The sequence below is a fragment of the Harpia harpyja genome, chromosome 3, assembly GCF_026419915.1.
Source record: "Harpia harpyja isolate bHarHar1 chromosome 3, bHarHar1 primary haplotype, whole genome shotgun sequence".
Classification (NCBI taxonomy): domain Eukaryota; kingdom Metazoa; phylum Chordata; class Aves; order Accipitriformes; family Accipitridae; genus Harpia; species Harpia harpyja.
The window spans coordinates 70,460,379-70,484,033 of NC_068942.1; the positions used below are offsets into that span (position 1 = coordinate 70,460,379).

At 45.5% G+C, this 23,655-nt stretch overlaps 1 protein-coding gene and 1 long non-coding RNA gene across 4 annotated transcripts in view; one reads left to right on the forward strand and one right to left on the reverse strand.

Annotated features, from left to right (window-relative positions):
• Positions 1 to 23,655, reverse strand: part of LOC128139970 (uncharacterized) — an 86,801-nt gene that overhangs the window by 23,452 nt on the left and 39,694 nt on the right. Inside the window, exon 3 of one of the 3 annotated variants that reach the window (XR_008234568.1) lies at positions 10,340 to 10,412. The exons of 1 other annotated variant lie outside the window; for it this stretch is intronic. This is a non-coding gene — a long non-coding RNA (uncharacterized LOC128139970). Of the gene's footprint in view, positions 1 to 10,339; positions 10,413 to 13,527; positions 13,824 to 23,655 lie in introns of those variants that run through there. One more of the 3 variants, XR_008234566.1, reaches the window with a different exon arrangement.
• On the forward strand, positions 1,820 to 3,960 carry DIO3 (iodothyronine deiodinase 3). The gene has a single exon (XM_052783186.1). It carries the CDS (start codon positions 2,527 to 2,529, stop codon positions 3,349 to 3,351), a length of 825 nt encoding a protein of 274 aa, XP_052639146.1. The 5' UTR covers positions 1,820 to 2,526; the 3' UTR covers positions 3,352 to 3,960.

Here is a 23,655-nt window from a genome sequence, read left to right on the forward strand (position 1 = left end):
ACGATGAATTCCCTTCACTTGCTGTTGACACCAACTAAAGATGATGCACTGGGGGGCTGCAAAGCAGGCGCCTGGTTAGATTGCTCTAAAACAGCCTATTTCGAACCAGATAAAAAAAAAATAAAATGAGATTTTAATTTTGTCTTTTATTCAGAGTTCTCGTAACAAGTTACATAAAAATGAAGTAAGCTGCCTAGACTCCCATGAGAAGGCTCAGCATTAATTTTTCCGTTTTGCAGATGTTAGACGGGAGGCACGGAGACATGCACAGTTACATTTGGAGAAGCGCCGGCTGCGTCCAGGGGGAGTTGCAGGTCCTCGGGGCCTCTGGGAATCTGCAGGCAGAGACCTGGCATCGGCCACAGGCAGAAAAATGGGGCCCTGAGGACCCATAAGCACATTGAATGCTTGGGTCGTGCGTCCCCAGAGTTGGTGCGGCAGGCACCTGGGTGAGCGGCAGCTGTAGCAGCAGCTCAGGGATGCATGAGTTGCTTTTGTGTAGCAGCGCTCAGCATTTTGGACAACTAGTACCCCTTTCTGAAGAAGCTGGTGAAGAAATGATATGCACGCTGCAAGCTGGGCACCCTGCATCAATGGAACAGCAAGGTTGTGAGCAGAGCTGGCGTATTTTGTCTAGCTAGGGCTGTGTTATCTACACCAAACTAGATTTAAGCTCCGTACCGCTGGGACAGGTCTCCATCTAGTCCAGCAAGAAGGAATTTACAGGCCATAAATTCCTCGTGACTGGGTGAAGACTGAAGGTGGCCAGTCTGTGCTCAGCTCCACATACTGCAAGCACTTTGCTACTGAAGAACAACCCACCCAACCTAAAACCAGCCCTTGCATGTCGCTCGGTGGGCAGTACAGAGGTCTACCCGACCATGTCCCTGAGGTGACACTTCAGCCATCTGTTTAAGGCCTTTGCTAGACCTACTCACGTAAGAAGCTTGTGTTTATACTTCACTCAACAACAGAAAACAAATATCGCTGGCTCCTTCTGGGTCGCTGTAAAGGAGCATCTGCCCCAACTTACAGCTCACCTGGATGCAGCAGGACCCCCAGTGAACAAGGGGACATCGTGGGGGCAGCGCTCTCCTGCCGCCTCCACCGCCCCCGCTGCCCACCCGTCGTGGCAGCCCGCAGCACCGGCCGGGCCCCAGCCCCGCGAGGGAGTGCGGTCATGGCTGAGCTGGCGGGAGAAGCCCGGGTGACGCAGGCCCCGCAGCCCACGGGTGCGACCCCGGGACGAGACGAGAGGAGACGACATTCCCCGAGGATGCAGGGGCCGTCCCGACCAGGCCGGCGTCGAGCGCGGGCGAAGGCCGCCTGCGCAGCGCGGCCGGACCGGGCCGCGCCTTCACACCCCGCCGCACACCCGCCGCCCCGGCGCCTGCCCGCCCCCCGCAGCCTCCTGCGGCCCCGGGGCTCCCCGCGGTGGCCCTCATTCCCTCGGGCCCTCGGGGGAGGCGGGCGGCCCCCCACCCCGAGCGGAGCCGGGGGGACGCCCCCTCCGACTCGGGGGCCGGGGCAAGCCGGCGGGGGCGCGCACGCCGCCGGGCCGGGGGGCGGCAGGGCCCCGCGGCTCCCCGCCGCCTCAGCCGCCGCCGCGGCGGCTTCTCGGGCAACAGCTACCCCTAGCGGCCGGAGCGCCGCCCCGCGCCCCTCCTCCGCCGCGGGGCAGCACCCGCCGGCCCGCGCCCACCTGGCACCCCCACCCCCGCTCCCCGCCGCCGCCGGGGCCCGGGCCGCCCGCCGCCAGGAGAGGGGGTGGCCGCGGGCCGGGGCGGCGGCCGCCGGCCGTCCCGCCGCCGCGGCGGGAGGATGCGGGCGCGGCGGTTGCCCGGGTTCGAGCCCCGGGTGCCCCCGCGGCGGCGCCGGGGCGTGTGGCGGGGCGGAGGGCCGTGCCCAGGGGCGAGCGGGCTGGCGGGGCGGGGAGGGGAGGGAGGCGCGGGGAGGGACGTGGCGCGGGCGGCCCGTCCCTGTCACCTGCGGGCGCTGCCGGGACGGCCCCGGCCCCCGCTGCCGCTGCCGCTGCCGCTGCCGCTCCGGCCCCGCGCTCGCACAGCCCCTGCGGAGCCGGGCCGGGCCGGGCCGGGCCGGGCCGGGCCGGGCCGGGCCGGGCCGGGGCGGGCTGCGCCTGTTGCATTGTCCTTGGCGGGGCTGTTTGTGAGCGCCTGCCGCTATCTGCGGCCGGGGACCCCGGCGGTGCCCTATCTCGGACTCTCTGCTGGTGCCTGATAGCGGCTGCTCCCTGCTTCGTTGCACGTCCCTCGCAGCTCCCGCCGGGGCTCTCTCCCCTTTTGTCTGTGTATTTTTAGGTCATTAGAGTGGAGGGGTAGGTAATCCCCAGGCTCAAGTTCCAGATGGGCGGGTTCTGGCCGGAGGTGGAGTCACTTTTCATTTAAATCCCTGACTATAAAATGGGCTTAAAGAGAAGCGGGATCTCAGCTGTGCTGCACAGACCCCGGCAAGCAGGGTGCGTGGGGGCCCCCAGGCAGGCAGCGCCCTGCAGCACAAGCCGCTGCGATGCTCCACTCCCTTGGCGTTCACACCTTGCAGCTGCTCACCCAGGCGGCCGCCTGCATCCTCCTCTTCCCCCGCTTCCTGCTCACCGCCGTGATGCTCTGGCTCCTGGATTTTCTGTGCATTAGGAAGAAGATGCTGGTGATGCCCACGGCGGAGGAGGCGGCCGGCGCCAGCGAGGGGCCGCCCCCCGACGACCCCCCGGTCTGCGTGTCCGACTCCAACCGCATGTTCACGCTGGAGTCGCTGAAAGCCGTGTGGCACGGGCAGAAGCTGGACTTCTTCAAGTCGGCGCACGTGGGCTCCTTAGCCCCCAACCCCGAGGTGATCCAGCTGGACGGGCAGAAGAGGCTCCGCATCCTGGACTTCGCCCGCGGCAAGAGACCCCTCATCCTCAACTTCGGCAGCTGCACCTGACCCCCGTTCATGGCCCGCCTGAGGTCCTTCCAGCGCCTGGCCGCGCACTTCGTGGACATTGCTGACTTCCTGCTGGTGTACATCGAAGAAGCACACCCCTCCGACGGCTGGGTCAGCTCGGACGCAGCCTACAACATCCCCAAGCACCAGTGCCTCCAGGACAGGCTGCGGGCAGCTCAGCTGATGAGGGAAGGGGCGCCCGATTGCCCCCTGGCCGTGGACACCATGGACAATGCTTCCAGCGCCGCCTACGGCGCCTACTTCGAGAGGCTCTACATCATCCAGGAGGAGAAGGTGATGTACCAGGGAGGCAGAGGACCAGAGGGCTACAAGATCTCGGAGCTGAGGAGCTGGCTAGACCAGTACAAAACCCGGCTCCAGAGCCCCAGCACGGTGGTCATCCAAGTGTAAAAAGGACCTGGCAAGAAGTGCAGGGGTGGAGAGGCGAGGGGAGGGCAGGAGGAGAGGTGGGGAGGGAGAAGGCGCTGCGACGCGGATGGCAGGAGCTGTCTTCCCCCGGGGACACGCGAAGGAGGCTGCTGTGCGAGCTTTCGAGCAAGATGTGCCATAGTCCTTTCTCTATTCAAATCATGTTGATTTGCCAGCCACGCTCTGTCAATACTGTATTTCCATGTGCGTTTTGTAAATAACTCTTTTTTTTTTTTTTTTTGAGAAGCGTTTACTATTTTTTAAGGAGGCTCTCTTCCTACGGGATCTGTTCCCAGCTGCGTGTGTGCGCGGGTGTGTGTCTGAAAAGTTGTGTACAAGTGCTCCGTGCTGCTTAGCAAGTGCTAACTGGGATTTCTAGTATTTCTTTGTGATGACCGATTTTGAAATGGGTTTCTCTAATGCCAGGAAATCGCGTCTGATGTTGTCAAGTACTAGAACTGCCAGTAGCCAGAGCTGAACGGAATGTCCTATTTATGTGTGTGGGGGGGTGGGTTTGTAAGACGTTCGTTCACCTTTTTTTTTTTAAATGAATTTTTTTAAATAATAAAGGTTGAGTAAATACACGTCTAACCTTGACTGTCTCTCTCCATCTTCAGACCGCCTCATTCGCTTTCCCTTTTGCCTACCTTGCAATACCCTCCCCGCAGCCGAGAAGGGGAAGGCGAAGCGGCAGGCGGCAGAGGATGCGCTGCTGGGGGCTCGGGGGCGGCGAGCCGCTGCCGCGCCCGGCGACGGGCTCTCGCTCGGCTCCGGCAGGAGCGCGCACCGCCCGCCACCCGAAGGAGAAGGCGGTGGTGGGGTGGGGAGGGGTGGTACTGGGCGTCCCCAAGGGGAAATCCAAACCTCCGGGGCTCTCCTAGAGACCGGCCCGGAGGACTGTCCGCTCCCTCTCTCACCCCGGCAAGCCGCCCCCGGGGCTGAGCCCTGGGAGGGCGAAGGTGCACGGCAGACCGGCGCCGCGCAAAGCAAGTGAATCCCGGCCAAAAAACAGGCGGGGGAGAGCCGTCCCGGCCGGGAGAGCCGCCCCGCCGAGGACGCCCCGTCGCGGGCGCGCAGGCGGTGCCGGAGCCCGGCCGGGGCAGCGCGACCCGCACCTGCGGCGAGCGACGGCGGCTGCGGGGCTCAGGCGGGAGGGCAGCGCCCATCCCGGCGGTGCGAGGCTCACCATACCCTCCCCGGGGGCCGGCAGCTGCGTTTCAAAGGGTGCGGGGTGCCGGAGCTCGCCCCCTCCGGAGCCCGACAGGTGAAGAGAGCATGGGGCGTGGAGAGCATCCCGCAACCCCCGCAGGAGCTGTGCAAAGCCGCCCAGAAACCGCGGGTCTTTAAGCACCTCCCGTGGTGCCTCTGATCGCCTCCTTGTCCTTGACAGCAGCGGGACGAGGCGCCCGGGCTGTTCAGCCCCTGACTAAGTTTTGGAGGGGGGTGCACCGCTCGAGGGTAAGGCAAGCCGGGGACGCCGCTCTCCGCAGCTGGGGGGCCGAGTCGCGCCCGCAGCGCTAAGCTAAACCTGCGGAAAGCTGTGTGTAAGGGCGTTACAGCCCCTGTCTTGTCCATGACAATGTCCCTCTGTCCCCGCAGCGCCCCTGTCTCTCAACATCCGCGGTTTAGACCACCCCGTGTAACCGCTCCCGCCGCTACCCCGCAAGGAAAGCGGCACCGGGCTGACTCTCGCAGCTAAGCCAGCGGCTCCGACCCTGCTCCTCGGTCCCCTGCCCTCGGCGGGAGCGCAGCGCCCCTGGAAATCGGGCCACTTGGGCTGAGGTGTCAAAAGATGAGGCTCAGGTGCCCGCTTCGGGCTTCCCGACCCGTCTGGCCGTGCAGCCCTGCTCTGCCGGCCCCTAACACCCTTCAGCGCTTCACCTTTCCGCTGCCCCCCACGAGCGGGCGCCCGGGCGGCCTCCCGCGGCACCGGGCTCGGGGCTGCACCGGCTCCGCCCGCCTCGGACGCCTCCGGTGATGCTGGGGCGGCGGGGCGAGAGGCCGAGGTGGTCTTGCTTCCCCCGGTTGCGCGTCGGGCACTAAGCACAGGGCCCTCGACGAAGCCCCGGGGCGGAGGGGGAACCTCCGCGGCAGCCCCAGCAGGGCGGGCAGCGGCAGGACATCCCCCCGCTCCTCCCGGCGAGGGCAGCGCCCGCCCGGGCACGGCAGAGGTGTCAGCGCCCGAACCGCTCCCGGCCGCCGGCCGTGCCTCTCGCCTGGTGCACGGCCGCGTCAGCCTCGGCTCCCTCCCCGCCGCCCCACGCGGGACGAGCGAGCGCTTTTCCGCGGTCCCAGGCGCCCGAGCATCAGCGAACCCGGCCGCCTCTCGCCCAGGGCCGCCGACGCCCCCCGCTCTCTCTGAACGCTGTTCCCGACACGGAAGGAACCGAAGTCATGCTGGCACATCCAGGAGGAGGGGAGAGGAGGTGAGGCAGGCGCCCACACCGGGCTCCAGAGACCAGGTGAAGGGGCCGCTCCCCTGCCAGGCCCGGGCGGGGGGCGGCCGCGGGGGCAGCCCGCCGCCGCTGCCCTGCTGCCCACCGGCGCCCAGCGCAGCCGGGCCCCCGCCGGCCCCCCCCGCCGGCACTGCCGTTCCCAGCCCCACCCGCGTCCTGCCGCGAAAACCAAAGGTAGAGGAGCTCTCGCAAACCCGCGCAGCAGCGGGTCTTCTCTCCAGAGGCCGCCGGGAAGGACTTCCTCAGGTAGCCTTACGGGAAGGGCGCTGGGTGCCCCCCCGCCGCCCGCAGCCGCCGGGCGGGGCCGGTACCACCCCGCGCCCCCCCCGCCCCCCGCTCCCCGAGCGCAGGCGGCGGCGAAGCCCCTTGCGGAGCCGGGGCACTTGGTAGGGCTAAGCTCGGCTCCCAGAGGGGTGAGAAGGCCGGAGCCGAGGGCGGCCCGGCGCACCAGCACCCAGCCGGCCCTCGGCGGGTGTCAGAGCCCCTGCGGCTCCGCGCCCGTCCTCAGGGCCGGCATCGGGTGAGCCGAGGTTGCACGGGCTGCAGGGGCAGCCGCTATCCACGCGATTACGTGGTTTGGGTTCTTTCCCCCCCACACACACAACTTGGTTTTCCTTACTTTACAGTAAAGCCCTTCTTTGCTTTCTCACCTCGTTATCTTTTTTTTCTTAGCCGCTTTTGGCATGCTTTAGTTGTAATCCGAAGTTACGGGCAACCCCCGGGCACGTCCCCGTCCCCCCCCCCGGCCCGGCCCCGAGGGCATTTTCCGGTCATACAGACAGAAATGATCACTGTCCTTTCTTGGGTTTTAATAGTTACAGAAACTGCCTCGTCTTTACTTTCTCCTACTAGCGGATTTTGGTCAAAGGCTATCGGAGGTCAGGATTTTTTTTTTTTCCCCCCTCTAAATAAGTCAGCTTTCTAAAGCTACATTCCTCTTTTAAACCGAACACAGAGCCCTTATTTATCACTTTCTCTTTAATCAGCAGCCGAAGAAAAAATTGCTGTGAATGCCCGGAACCCCTGAAAGAGATCACACTTTTCCTTTGCACAAATCAAAGTTATCTGCTCCTATTATATCCTCCACTTAAAAAGAATCGTAAGCCTCCATCCCACTGAGCTTTCTCGGGGATACTTGTTTAGCACAGACGAGAACAATATGCTTTACATCTGAAGAGCCCAGGTGTCAGAAGCCTCTCCGGCTGATACAGAGTATTGAGAAACGTCCTATCTTTAAAATGCATTTTTACTGCCTTTCCACCTCGGTAGTGCATGAGAAACAGAAGTCAGAGAGCAGCGAAGAGATTTATCAGAGAGACATCTGAGCGGTGATTACGTGTTCTGTCAATAATTAATTGAAATATGTCCTCAGCATAATTACACACAGCCCTCTAGCCGGGAGGGGAAAAGAAAGAAGGAAGTTGTGGTGTGGTCGGAGGGGGATCTCAGGACATGGTTCCAGTCATTAAAAATGTGATGTAACATTGCAATCTGGTGTATTCTGAGGCACAAATGGGGAAACACAACGAAACCAACTACTAAAATATTATTTGCTTTACAGCAGGGAGACAGCAAAAGCACTTGCTTTCATTAGTTGTTTTCATTCCTACTTTCTGCTGAGGATTTAAAGGTGTTTTATGATGAACAGACCAGAGGTCTTACTCATTTGATCTATAAGCTATGTGTTGTAGGTTTTGTATTGTTCACCACATACTGACTAAATTTGATGTTTCTGATGTTTGAAATAAAAATTAAAATCACCCCAGAAATTAAAATCAGTCCAGCAAAGCATCATATATCCAATACAAATCTAGAAATGACACATTCAAAGAATCTTGCGAGCAAATTCTTACTCTGACACTAATTTTTCTGTACTTCTTCCAGTCATAAGGGAGATCATCATATCATTATTAATTTATTATTTACTAAGAGCTGTTAGAGTGCTCTTTTGGTATACAAATGCAAGAAAACAAAGGGCTTGATTCAGTTCTCCCACAAGTTTTACACTGGTGTAACTTCAATGACACGGGTGTAGTCACTTCAGAACCACCTGGGTGTAATTATGATCAAAATCTGGGCTATTGCACTTCCTTTGCTTTTCTAACGGTTCAAAACCTCTATTTTTCTACAGCATGCTGCGGAAGACAGACAGCTGTTTGAATACAGAGCTCAAAAATCATTCTCAAGTTCCTCCTCACTGACAGTGCCAGTGTCCTAAAGCCTGCCAGAACTTAGTCACGTCAGCACATTTCCTCGCCGTTCTGCACCCTCCCTACAGCCCGGGAGTTGTAAAGCCCATCGATACATGTTCCCTTCCACTTGTTAAGGCACATCCTCTTGGTGTCTTGAGCTTTAGATCAGGTAGCTTTTCACTTTTAAGCATCCAGCTGCCAAAAGGAATTTGACACCTGCTTCCTTCTTTGCAAATTTCCCTTTTCAGACAAATTCTTGATGATGCCTCTTGAAAGGGGGTTCATTTATGACCTCTGCTTAATTGAATACTCCATGTATTTCTCCACCTCTTGGCCTTCCACCTGCTTCTTCAGAGATTTTGGAAGTGGTATACAGTGGTAAATGCACTAACAATCAATGGCCAAAACCATCTTAACTAGAATGGTAAGCACTATTCAATCCTTCCTGTGCGAAAATACGTTACAGTACAAGGTTAAAATCCTTCAGCTAATGTTTTGTATAAGAATTCTTCTCAGGGTATAATGCTTGTGCTCACAAAAGTAAGGATCCCTCAGTCCGGTCCATGGAGTTCCTGTGCCCATCAAACTTAGAAGATCAGGCCTATCTGATGTTTCCTCTCTCTTTTCCAGGTTAATAGCTCCTTCCTGACTTTTCTCATGGAAGCATTTGCTGCCATTTCCTATCAAGTAATAAGTATCCTCCATCTTGAAATGACCTTTAGGACATGGCCAGATGGGGTAAGGTAGTTCAACCTCCTACACATCACTCCCCCAGTGCCCAAAATCACCCTGACACAGAGGCGATCCCTGAATGTTGGATAAAGACAACATCTGAGAGCTGCAATTCTTACTGGAGACATTCAAGGATGAATTGGCACATGGACCCTGGCAGAAGGGGATCCCATTATCCATTATAGAGTAATGGCCACTATAATAAATGATAAACAGATTTAAATTTTACTGAAACCCCTACCAATGAGGGTAAGGACCATGGCAAAGCTTTCTATCTCTTCTGTCCATCTTCTTCCTCTCACCTTCTTAGGCTTACAAAGCAACTAGTGCTTGAGCAGTCTGCATTTGACCGGACTTTCACAAGGCACCCTGAGTGGGATATTTAGGGTCATATTTCTATTTCCTTGGTGGGTCTTGCTTTTCCCGCCTAAAGAGTCAGTCAGGATGTACATTCCTTGCAGTAGCCACAATTCAGTATACTTATTTAATCGCTCCAGTTTATCAGGCACAATTCCTCAAATTATGTGCCAAACTGTGAAATTTAAACAAGGTGTCACAGCACAGAACCTCACTTTAAATATCATAAACTTGAAAAATTTTGTGTTGAAACATCTTTGAGAGCTTTCTCAGAGCTCATATAACTTCATAAGCATAATTATGCCAAAGACATAGTTAGTGCCAAAGACCTGATAGTGGAAATAATTTCTAAGAATAAAAATCATTACATAACCTAAGAATAAATTTTTAAAAATACATTTATGAAAAATTATATTTCATTAAGTTATAAATAAAATCTAAAGGTATATGTTATGACTTTTTAAAATTGTTATAAGGGAAGTGACCCTTATAAAAACTATGGGACTGGGCTGAAGAAATTCTAGAAGTTGCCCAATTCAATGCAAGAAAGAAAAAATTTTTAGCTATTTGATCACTTACCATTTGTGATGAAGGACAACCAGGAAAGAATGGGGCGCAAGGCTGCTGTCAACCGGATTTGCAGCACATGGACATAGAGAACATACTGTGCTACTAACACACAGACACATGCACACAATTGCAAACAGAGATCAAAATTAGTCCAAAGTGGTTTTGGAACATTGGAAAGGGAGAGGCAGGGAGTTGTGCATTTTATAGAGTGAAGTATTTATTTCAAAAAGTGATAATTATACAAAAATTTAAGCAAATTACCAAGTTCATTTCTATTTCTTCTCACTCTCAAGTGGAACACATCCGTTGCACGTATGTCAGTGAATAATGAACAGTTCTGGGGAAATGGAAAATGTTAGATGGAACTCAGTTGTCTTGTTTCCTCTATTTCATTTTATCTCTTTTTTTCTTTTAACTGTACATTGCCTTCTCTAGAATGTGTACCACTGGAACGATTATGCTGAGCTTTAGTTTTTTTGATGTTCATGCAGACGTATAGTTTTTTTAGTTAGCGTTTAGCTGCCTGATGTATCTCTGATACTAAATAATCTACCACGACATCAAACTAAGTCAATAGTTCTATCTACCTGATTAGAGCAAAGGTGTGGTAAGCAAAAGCAAGAAAAGAATTTGTAATACACAGAACCATTCCCCAGAACTGACCTGCAAGATCTCTCCTATTCCCATGAGATGTCTTCACTTGATTCACTCAGCTGAAATAATTCCCAGAAATTATCTATTGGGAGGAACAGAATGGAAGAAAAAAGAGCAGATTGAGAAAGAAATGTCATTGATCTTGCTTTTCATTTTTTTACTGACTGAACTTTAAAGTCGTCAGCTGCATCCTCATGAACACAGAGAGGTGCAGAGAAACTAAGTAGTGATTTACCAGTAACACTGAAACATATTGGTATGTACTATAGAAATACATCTGTGTTTCCTAAAGTTGGATAGGAAGCTATCTAGAGAGATGCGTATTAGCACTTTCTGCAGACACTGCTGGAAGCTGGAAAGATCTCCTTTGTCTTTTACCATATATTCTGTGTTACTATGAACCCGCTTTGGAATCTTTTGTTTAGTTAATAAATCTAATCCTTAGAAAAGGGACTTGACAAAAAGGGAAGTCACACTTTATTTTAACTTTCCAGTTACTGAACATGCCCAGTGACTCACAATTCATTTCCAGATCTGCCAAGCTTCTCTCGCTCAATGCAGTGAGACAGTGGTTCCTAGGCCAGAGGATGGGGAAGAAGCCATCGAGCATATAAGGTCTCTTGAGAGAGATGGCAGCACTGCATTACAAACGCATGAGATAAGGCCCAAACGGTGGGATGATGAAAAGAGTGAGCTGGTTGTCTATTTCCCATGCACAGCACTGACAGTTGACAGATATGCCCAGCTAAATATTGTCTGTGAAACCTGGTACTATTTTTAACGCCAGGTGAGCAATCAGGGGATTCATTGTAATTCCCATATCATTTGTTTTTAGACGATGGATGTGTCATCATTGCAAAATGGAATTTGGGTTTTTTTGGAAAAGAAATCAACACTTAAGCCATACTTTTGAGCAAGTCAAAATACACCCAAGGGTATGATTGCCTTGTATGCTGCTCTTTTTAATAAGGCCAAGGAAAAGCATCACTGGATGGGATTATAATCAACTGCCGCTTTAATGCAGACAATCGAAGAAGGCTCCTTACTGATGGTTGTAAATTCATCATTAAGGATACCACTCAGAGTCATTTGGCATGACATTTTTTATGCACAGAACAGAAAAGTGCAGTATTAGCTCCTGAGTGATTGGATGAGTTGTACATCCATTAATGGACGTATCAGAAAATGTTTCCCAGCTTCGACTTATCTTCTACACAAACTAAGATGCAGATTGTCTTGCTGTTGTTTACTCAAATTTTTGGTGCATTTTTTCACTCTATCCAAATCCTGTTTATTTGAGAACCTAATATCATCATGCATTGTAGATTTTACTGGTGACTCTGAGATCATAACAGTCTGGCTGTGTTCACGTATTATGAAATCTACAGGATGACAGGCAATATGAGAGCAAATTAGTTGCACTAATCCTGTAATGGATAAACATTTCTCAGTTCACTGCTTTGGGAAACGAGGGAATTGGTAGATCATAAGCCCAGGAAAGTTGGACAAATTTTTGATTGAATGTTTTATCCACCCAAGTTGCCAGCTCAACCTGGCTAAAATCCATGTGTCATCCACCTGAAAATTGCAAAATTATTCCAACAAGAATTCATTAAAACTTAAAAACATTAAAAGTAAAAACTAAAAAAAAATAGTCATATTTTCATAAGACCACCTTTTTCATTTAAGATGGTTCATTTCTAAATATAACTAGATTTAATTTTCCAGAAAAAATACATAAAACAAAAAATGAAAAGTTTCATTTTCCATTTTGGCCAACTCAAAAATCTAGGTTTTCCTGTTATACAAGTGAAACAAAAGATACATTATTCAAATTCCCTGCTCTGTAGTCTTTCTTCCTGTTCATGAATTGTTCATGAACTGGTTATGATCTGTTAATCTATTCTTTATCCACACACTTCATTGATCAAATTACATGAACAAATTTCAGCCAAGAACATATCAACTAATTGTTCACTTATGGTATTTATTTAACTGTGATATATGACCATTACTTATACGAATGGTGTCATATCTGCTCCCCTGCTGGATATATAATTTTAATTTTTTTTCAGAGAGGAAGTACCAAATATCAAGTCACGACATTTCTCAGATGTGAATTTTCAGATGAATAATCATTAAATGTTTAAAAGATACACAAAGTTTCTGTCTAGACAGCAGCATTATCCACCTTTAAGCCATCAACACATTTTCAGCACTCTGAACCAACATATTTTATTTAACCATATGCACAAACTATAGATATAGTTTATAGGACTGACTAGATAAGAAGAATGCTCTTTAAAAAAAAAAAGGCCTGATTTCAGTATTTAGGCATCCAGTATAAAAAATTTATTTTTCCCCTGTAAGTAACAGTGAGAATTCAATCATACCTCAGCTAGTATACAGCTCAGATAGTTAGGACGCTCACTTAACGGATGAGGTTCTGGTAAAAGCCCAGCTCACGTTCATGGACCTGAACCTGGAATTTCCATATCCCTGCCAATGTCATAGCCTGTGAAATACTCAAACCATCTCCTTGGAACTTTAGGGGAATAGGTATTGATCAGCACTTGTGGGGGATGGTGGGAGAAAGACTGCCCACTTTCCTAGTGAAGGTACTTATTTAGGATATAAAACAGGTATGTCACAGTATCAAGCAAAGTATCAGGTGCATGCTATAACTGTGAGGCTACTATTTAATTCCAGATAATTGTCAGTCGTCTTTATTTTATTCTGACCAGAAAGTCTATTCTGACTTGAGAAATCTTCACAATGAAAATTTACTTTTAGCCAGTACATTCCCTTATAAAATAGTGAATTTACCAGAAATTTACTCCCCCTCCCGCCAAAAAAAAGTTTCATTCAAAAGTTTCAGGCCAGCTCTAGGATGGACTTTCAGAGTTGCATGTAACTGCTTTCATTGTCTGATTGGTCAACATGTTTATATATCTTCCCCTGCTGTGCATATGACCAAGCATTGTGTAGGCAGGCATGCTGGCCAATAAAATCTCAAAAAGCAGTGAAACATTCCCATCAGTGCAAGCAACAGTTCTCAGTATAAATAATTGTCTTGTCATCTCTCCCCAGGCTCATTCTCTTTCCTTTCTTTCTCTCTCGCCTGCATTTCCTCAGAGATATTCTTTCTCCGTCAACATAGCCTCGTGTTACTTCTCTGCAGCTCTGCTGCCCTCCATTCTAAAATCTGGCATTACAGTGAAACTTCCAAGAATTCCATTCTCTGAAGCATTATGAGTCACACTGTAGTCTTCAGCAATATTTTTAAAACACAAATGTTTTTTTAATCACTCTTGAGACCCACAGAAGAAAGTAAGGATATTATCTTGCTAACTTACAGTCGTGGTTGTTTTTTCTATTGCCACCCACACTCTCTCATCTTTCTCCAGATACTCTGTTCCAGTCTCTCAATAGTGCAGGCATATGGTATTCAAGCATGCCAGAGTCTGACTTCAAGTTTTAGTCATTTTTCTTCCTGTAAAAAGGATGGAGGGACATTAAGCCTATGACCATTTGAGAGCTTTCTTTATGTAAGAGTTTTATTAGGGTTTATACTTTAAAAAAAAACTAACAGAGAAACATCAGGTCTGAGCCATAATTCCTCATATCTGAATACCAGCAATGACATGTGTCTGGTGTGTCAGAGGCAGCACAGAATTCACTGGTGCAACAGTGAACATCGGAAGGCAAGAATTCCTGCCTGCTCCTTGCAGGGATTTCTAAAAAAACCTTTTAACAGAGGAGCTGGTTATCTTTAGGAGATGTAGTTCTAAATACTGTCCCTGATAATAAAAATATAAATCTTTATTCTACTATTTGAAGAGCTTTCCATTTTAAGGAGAAAAAAAGAAACATTACTAAGCTATGGTAAAGTTATCAGTTCATTTTCATTCTATGTTTCAATGCTTTCTCCTTTTTCTTGTGCATGAGGGATGAGGCAGCTTGTATTACAAAAGAGTTATTTGCAGCTTAGGACAGAAGTTCCACAAATTGCTGTTATCTGCCCTGCAGATGCTCATGTGACACACTGAATAAAGATACCTCAAGGTAAGCACATAACACTGGACAATGGGCATTCAATAAAGAAGATCCCTAAAGACAACAGTTATCTGAGCTCCTGTAGAGATCAGCTTCTTGCATGAAGCATTCGAGAATGACTGGTTGCCCCATGATAGTCTTTAGAAAAAGCTGCTAGGAAATAAGAGGATGAAGAGACCTAGATTTCAAATTACCAGCTGATCATAGGAAGAAAGTACATTCTTAGGTCTGAAAAGTTACTGAAAAATGGTCAGTGAGCTTGCCTGTGCAAGAGATGGTTGAGAGAACTGTGAAAATAAACACATCATTGAGAAATGGAGGTAGGATGAGTGAGATTTGCTTAAGAAAAGGCGAGAACAGTGTTAAGCGAAATAGAAAAGAATCCATATTAAATAGTAGCATTAATGCAGTAAGCCAGGAAGCTACGAGTGATCAAGACTCCCCAAGAATTAAAGTTACATGAGAGATTTTATACACACACGTGCCTATATTTATTTGTCTACACAAAATAAAGCACAATCATACTGAAACTGCTCATTTTACATCCAGCTTATATAGGGCTTTTCTGTCTCACTGCCTCATACCCAGACATGTGGAAAAGCAATAAACTTGCCTTTCATTTTAGTAGGATTTTGCTCCTAGTCTATGTATCTTTAAGAAATCTTAGCCTATTTTTTTACTTGATTGTACCAATCCTAAGCTTTTGGAGGATGCTGTAACTACCAGGCCAAGATGTTTAAAAATTGCTTTACTCACTGTGGGTTTTTTAAGATTAAAAAGAAAAAGATCATTTTCTAGGAAGTAGGGCCAAAATATTAGCACAGTTGCCTAATGTTAAGCTTTTCAATCCATATTTAGTCTTCCTAGTGTCAGTAAAGTCGTTATACCTCAGTGACAGATACCCACAAAGCTCAGTGAATGGCTGTGAGATACAACCTGGCTAAACACCAAACTATTTATAAACTCACTGTCATTATAGATTCAGGAGCCAATTTAAATACAGACAACCGGTTTTGAACATTTGTCATAAGACTGTAGCAGTGATGGGCTAAGATGTTTGGTAACTGCTGATGTCATTGATCAGCTGTAGAGATTTCAATTTTTCACCTAAGGTCTCATTACCAAAAGAGCACCTCTTTAAGTCCCTTCTGTTTCATTATTTTGCACTACTTCTAAGAAAAAGAATATCGCCATCTTCTCTGAACCCCTATCACTGATTTTGTGCCTTGGACGGAACAGGATGCAAGGGACACTACAAACAACGTCAGGCTTAGCAAAGAGAACATCATCAAAGATCAGTAGCTAAAATTTCTGGATTACTCTGAATTATTCTCCTGAGTGGCCTTCACACTACCTTTTAATGGCTTTTCAGGAATAATTAGAAACAGGTGACAGTTGCACCATTTCTGTAAGTTTAAAGCAAGCTGAAAATCAGACTTGAGTTGCTACATTTTCAACAGCAGAAAATGTCAACAGCACAGGCAATTTTCATCTGAATTTACACACACTTTTTTCAGTGCTTCATGGAAAGAAAAGCCAGTTGACACAATAGGGAAATCTAGCACATATGAAGTATGAAGCTCTGAAAATTAAGACTGTCGTGAAATTTAGAAACGTGATATTGATGTGAATGTGCATGTCTCTAAAACAAACTCTTCTATTGTAGATCTCAGATTTGTATATGCCAGACATAGCTGAATAAAAGCCAAAGCCTAGATTAATCCTCTTTCTATAAAAGTTGCCTACATATGTATCTGAAAATCAAAACATAGAAAACAGTATCAGAGAGCTCATAAAGAAAATAATATTTAATTACTTACAGGTTAATACCTAATTAATGCAGGTTCAGGAACCAACTCACCTTGAAGGACTTCTTGTTTTGTTTTTTTCTTGCACAAAATATACTTACAGAATTTGGTTTTCTTTTTAAGCATTCTTTAATGAACTCCCCAATACTAATCATTTAGTCACAGAAGTAAGTGTTATTTTGTTCACTCTTACCTTCCTTTTCTATAAAGTGTCCCCTCAATATCATTTATGAAAAAAGGCAAAATAATACTTGGGGTAATCAAAGAATAAGCATGCAAATAATTTAGAAGACAAAGACTGCATATTATAACAATCTTAACCTAGCACAGCAATATGATGGGAGTTACAGCTGTGAGATTTTAACTGGGGAAGAATCGATGAAGATTTGCACATGGAAGTCATGTCTCAAAAATGTATTAGGCTTGTCTAAAGGAACATCTGGATAAGATGACCTGGTAACTGTGGTGTTGCAATTCTATACTTGGATACTTGGGTGCATACAACTTGGATTTCCATAAAGCTTGGGAAAATTCACAAGCTTTTAAAAGTGTGAAGCTACCATGGCACAAAAGGAACGGTCCTCTTCTGCATTATTAGCTTTTTCCAAGTTAGGACAGCAAAGAATGAACTAATGGTCAATTTTCAGAAGGGAAGAAGGTTACTCGCAAGGTGTTATAAGGTCTCTGCTGGTATCTGTGCTGTTCAGCAGACTCATGAGTGATCTCAAATTCAGAGTAAACAGAAACTTTATACATTCTGCTGATGATATGATATTACTTAGGATAGTCAAAACTGAAGTTTTTTGAGGCAAAGTATAGAAGCATCTCACAGTACCAAATGACTAGCTGGTAAAGTGACAGATGAAATTAAATGCCATTTCTAAGTTGGAAAAAAAGGTGTGTACACATTTTTGCACATAATGGCTGCCTGATGTAACTCTGGACAACAAAGTCTACAGAGATTTTAATGATTTAATGAAACTATTTCTTTTAATTTGTTCATATCAGTGATTCAGAGTATTCCTGATAGTGCCTTTTAATTTCATTGAAAGTTGGTGGCATTTAGCCTACCACAGTATTTTTTATAATTCCATTTGGGGATTGAGCTTCTCTGTCTTTACAGTGCTTAATAAATATGAATTAATTATCCTAACACTCTATGAGGTCAATAAACTATATAACTCTTCTCTCACATGGGAAGAAAACTGAGTTATTTCAGTTAAATGATTTGCACAAAGTGCTAAAAATGTTGAGCAACTCTCCACTAGAAAACTGTCATTTCCATTGAATCCCTTCCTAAAAGAAATCAAATTTAATTTAAGCTTTTCTTGACAAAGTGGAAAACACTTCTAAAATGTAGATATATTTCAGTCAGACATTTCTGGAAAAAAAAGGTTCAAATATTCACATTACAATATTTTATATTTTAAAAATTACAAATGTTTAAACTGAGTATCTGTATTTTAGCCAAACACTACAATTCAAACAACCCAAAGTAGTATTAATTTGAATCCTTTTTTACTGAAGATGTTCAACAATTTGTCTTTTTGTTCCCACTTGGGATGACTTTCTTTTACAAAGTCTCAATTTTTTTTTCAAAAGGAACAAAAAAGTTAATTCCCTGACCAGATCTGCTTGTCCATTACATGCCATGCGTGACAACACTGCAAGAACTACCTCTGAGGAATTCTTAACATCTTCTGTGTAGAAACAACATATGTCTAGTAGTATCTCTTCACAGATGAATTTTTCAGGGTAGACTAGGTCCCTATTGATTAACATTCCCTGAAGCATCCTGTGAGAGGTTTGTATGTGTGTAGGGGATACCGCAACAAAATGGAAGTGTCCTGCCCCAGACATACCTAGGCTGAAACTAAAGATTATACTGGAAGATGAGAAAAATACTGCAAAAAATTACCTAATTGTAATAGAGGAATTGATATCAATTTTAAAGCCTATGGTAGTAACAGCACTGAACCATGATCTGAAATGATGGGCTTCACCTGCTCAGTCAATCTGTAATTCTACATACAGCCCAACTAAGGCTCTATGCGTATGAATAGATTGCATTAGGTAACTACCTGTGCCTTTTTAGATTTATTCAGCTGCTGGTCTTTACCCTTGCGGGCCCTCTGTTAAGTATGAAATCAAAATGTGTTAAAATAACCCCGTGCACCAATAAATGCTGGGAGAGGACCAACTGGAGAGCAGCTTTGCCGAAAAGAACCTGGAGGTCCTGGTGGACACCGAGTTGAACATGAGCCAGCAACATGTGCCCTTGCTGTGAAAAAGGCCAAAGTTATCCTGAGCTACATTAGGAAGAATGTGGTGAGCAGCTCAAAGAATGTGATTCTTCCCCTTTACTCAGCACTGGTACAGCCACACCTGGAGCATTGTGTCCACTTCTGGGCTCCCCAGTACAAGTGAGATACAGAGCTACTGGTGTAGCAAAGGGCCACTAAAATGATTACAGGACTAGAGCACCTCACATGAGGAAAGGCTCAGAGAGCTGGGACTATTCAGCCTGGAGAAGAGAAGGTTCAGGGGGATATCCTCAGTGTATATAAATACTTGAAGGGAAGGTGTACAGAAGATGGAGCCAGGCTCTTTTCAGTGGTGCCCAGTGACAGGACAAGAGGCAGTGGGCACAAATTAAAACATGGGAGTTTCCATCTGAACATCAGGAAACACTTTTTTACTGTGAGGGTGACAGTGCACTGGCATAGGTTGCCCAGGGAGATTGTGGAGTCTCCATCCGTGGAGATATTCGAAAGCCATCTGGACATGGTCCTGGGCAACTGACTGTAGGTGGCCCTGCTTGAGCAGGGGGGTTGGACCAGATGACCTCCAGAGACCCCTTCCAACCCCAACCATTCTGTGATCTGTGATTCTGTGAAATATTACTCAAATTGATAAAAAATTAAAGGGGGAAAATGAAAGAATAGAGGAGTAATTTTTAAAATGTAGTCTTTAACAAGAAAACTAAGGAAAAGATGCCTGAGCAACTAGAGCAGCAGAATCTTTCTGGTACATTTATTTATAACAAGTACTTAATAAAACAGCTAGAAAAAAATATAAACCAGAAGGAGGACATATGCATCCCCAGATCATAAAGGAATTAGCTAGTTAATTTATGAACCGCTGACAATTAAATTAGTATGCCAAGAGGAGCAGGTACTGAGAAATGGAAATTTTTGAAGGAAGAAATATGGATTAACACTTTTCCTATGGAAGTCCAAGGAATTCTAGCACTTACTTTCCAGTATCTCTCACTTCTCTTTCCAGAAAAATAATTGAATAAATGCTATTAGAAAAAAAAATATGAACCAAGAGCGAGACCAAGAGCATACTAGAACCATAAGCAACAGAAAACATGAATAGGATCAAAAGATCACAGGATAATTCAGGTTGGAAGGTATCTCTGGAGTTCATCTAGTCCAGCCTCCTGCTCAAAGCAGGGTCAGCTATGAGATCTGACCAACTTACTCACATGCAGTGTGGTCTTGAAAACCTTCAGGGACTGCACAACTTCTCTGAGCAATCTGTTCCAATGCTTCACTGCCCTCACTGTGAAAAAGTTTTTTCTTATATCCAGTCTGAATTTGTCTTGTTTCAACTTCTGCCCATTATTTCTTGTCCTCCCATCATGCAGCACTGTGAATAGCCTGGCTCCGTCCTCTTGGTGACCTCCTACTATAAGGTCCCCCAAAAGCCGTACCTTCTCCAGGTTGAACAAGCCTCAGCTTCTCCTCCTAAGGCAAATCCTTCAACCCCCTGACCATCTTGGTGGCCCTCCACTAAACTCACTCCAGTTTTAAATTTAAATGGCAAATCCTGGGTAAGATATATAGCACACTCACTTCAGAGATAACCATACTGTAGTGGTGAATAGTCTTTACAGGTACCAACTTTGTAGAATAGTTTGGAATCCTTCATCTTGGAGAACCGATACATAAAAGACAAAATTTGAAAAGATCTCCCTATTGAGGAATGAATATAAAGTTTTGCTTAACTTTTATTGAGACCAAAGTCCCACTTAGACAACTACATTTAAAAAACTACTTGCATTTCTTAACAAGGATAGACTTGAGCACATGTTAAAGCCCTTTCCTGAATCTGGGCAAAAGTTATTATATGTAGAATATAACCTGTAACTGGACTTTATATCTGATTACAGTGCCTTTCAAAACTTTACCCACAAACGATTCACATTTTCCCAGACACTGAGAAAACCTTGTGAACTGCAAAGTAATTAAAAGACTGAAACAAAAGGTAATGGAATAACATATATCAAGTCTGAAAAGAGGTGGTAGTGGACACAACAGAGTTCACTCAGTATTACTTAAGATTTCCATTAGCTATCCATGGTGACAGAAAACAGCACTTACATTTGTAAACTATAGTGTACCATTATGAATGCCAGTGAAAAGAGTGAAATACAAAGCAAAGGAGTCTGAAAATATCAGACTACGGAAGCCAATACTGCTTGCCTTCCTTACACAAAATTCCCATTGAAACAATAAGGTGTGCAGAATTTGGCTCCTGGATATAGGAAATAAAGGAACAAATCCAAAGCCCACTGAAGTCAATAGGAGACATTCTTCTGACCTCAATGGGCTTTGGATATCACCCAAAATGAGATTCATTCTGGAAAAACGCAAGCTGAAGGAAATAATCATTCAAAAAGTATCTGGGAAAGAGATGTTTGGAAAACCTGGAAATCAAAGAATACCTAGGAGACTTTGTGTAATATATGATACATGACAAGAGCTTATGAACACTGTTACAAGATTGTACCTTTTCTAAAAGCTTATTAGTCTAGAAATGAAGACAGAATGTAAGAGAGAAGAAAACAACCCATTCCATCCAGTTAGGGAGCAGAAGTCACAGGGATATCACATCACAGTGCAGGCAGGTTGTTTTGTATGGAATTTACAATATGCCAAGCATCAAATAAAAACACAGCACTAAAGGTAATCGTCCCATTTGAGAAATCACTAATTTCTCAGCTCTTCTCCCAGATACAAGTCTGCTCGTATCTACAAAGATGAAATGCACAAAAAGTTTGCATATAGAAATTTATGGTCAGACTTCAATATGAGGCAAATGTCACATTTGTGATTTGGTCCCCTTCCATTTTAGTGATGAAGGTCAACAGAGCCTTTTAAGATTCCATCTTTCACACTATACAGGAATATCTTGTGCTAAACAAAGGATGTCCTTCTTCCTCTTTGGTGGAAGGACACTCACTTTCATTCTCCTATATACCTTGCTGCTGTCAGGTGGAGAAAATTTCAAAGAATGTATGTACATGTCAGTAAAATGACGGTCTGACCTTATTCTCAAGATCAAATGGACTCAGCATGTGCACTATAAACTCTCAAGCTACCTATCCTCAGCAATTACTTTCCTACAATCTCATTGCTGAGAACTGGATAAGGACATCTGTATGCACCTGCTATGTAGCAGAAAAATATAAAACAATGATAAAGCTAGTTTCCCCCCACCTAGTCTTCTGCCCACAGAAGCACCTATCCTGTCTCCATTTATTGAGTGAAAGAAGCTAAGAATGGTTTGCATAAACTGATTGTATTGAAAAGCTATGGCAGCCTGACTAACCCACCTACTACAGTTCAGAATGGCTTGGTCCTTCTCTGCTGTCACTACTGTTGCTGCTGAGGAGAGGAAAACTTTATTTCTCACAACCTCATCGCCCCTCAAAAAAACCAAAACCCAAACTCCAACACCAACCATGTGTGGCTCAACAAATAAGATTCATTAGGCTCCACAATTTCCTGCCTCATTGGTCCAGACCATCTCTATGTATTTTTTGCTTGTAAGACACAGATAAGAAAAGGGTGAAGACAACCAGACATCCCTGAGTAAATGTTTTTGAATAAATAATTGTAAGATGATTACGATAAAGACGATAAAGCTCCAGTTCATTCTAGAATGTCTTTAGGTTCGTACACTGTAGATTATATGCTATTTAGTACCATCATTTCTGGTTTAAAATCTTTCTATTCTTAGATTTTAAAACAGGAATAACTTTTGGGGGGGGGGAATTGTATAGCTGGCCCTTCACAGAAAATGTTGGAAAACATTTTATTTTGAAACATTCATGCTTATGCTTCATATATTTTTGGACCACTTCACATTTAAAGTTCATTGGCTTTTGCTAGAAAATCATGTCTCAACATGACTGTAATTCTTTCAGTGAGCTCAATTTTGTGAAATCCTGAGCATTAACTTCTACTGACCAATTCTTAGGCTTTCTATGGATCTGATCTTTTGTGACATCATAAAAATTTAAATGGAATGAAGTCGCAAATAAAGGATTAAATCACATAAGTAGGAAGAAAAAGGAGCACATGGATTTTAAAACACAAACTTGTAAAGAAAATTCATCAACAATACAAATGGGAAAAGAGAAATTGTGGATAACATGATACACAAGAGAACACTTCTGAGTAGACTGATTTGCAAAATCTTTTTATAAAGATTCAGTAGGTTTTTTAGAAAGTCGACCCCCATGCTCTTACTCTAAATCCTCCTTGACTTTATAACATTGATATTGGAAAAAATCAAATCTCTTGCCTGAAAGCTCTAGTTTCAATTAACAAGGATGTTAAGCATTTTTTTTTTTCCGATACATGAAAAGAGTGACAGGATTATAGACCACCATAAATTGTTGGTATTTTAAGAATCTGACAGGCTCAGCACCATGTGCCATTCTAGCCTCTCTGTGTATCCTTTGTGGTTAAAACTCTTAAGCACTTTAAATTCTTTTGGTCAGTATTTTTTTCCTTTTAGGGCAGACAACTAGAAGCACATTCCAAGTAACCATTTATGGTGTACAGAAAATTATAAGATACTAAAATCACCTCTTTGAAGGTGTTTCCAGGCTTTGGATAGTAAAACAAATATTTTATTTATAAAAAAACAAAGTTGTTGTTTTAAATCTAGAATATAATTATCTATGTTCCAATTCAAATGAAAGACAGTAACAGCAGGAAGACACAGCAAAATAATACATGTCAAATCCTAGAGCCTTTACTTGGACAAATCTCCCATCAAGCTTTGGTGGCAGCTTTGCCTCCTGAAATATGGCTGAGCCAGACCTGAAATAAGCAAAAATTTAACAAGCCCCACCAGTGGAATCAGCTATGAAACAACAAATGAAATATTTATTTTTGGTGTCTGAAAAATAATGACAATCTGGTGAATTATCAATACAAAAGTAGAAGTCCACTAAAACAGAATCATTCTATGATTTGAAAAATTTGTTCGCATGTTTTTTCCAGCCTGTATCAAATATTCCAGAAAGTCCTCTGCTTCTTCAAGTATCTTTTTGGTCCTCTATTGTATCTGGATAGATGAGCCTGAGGACTCCTGTTTTAGTGGACTTCTACTTTTGTACTGATAATTCACCAAATTGTCATTATTTTTCAGACACCAAAA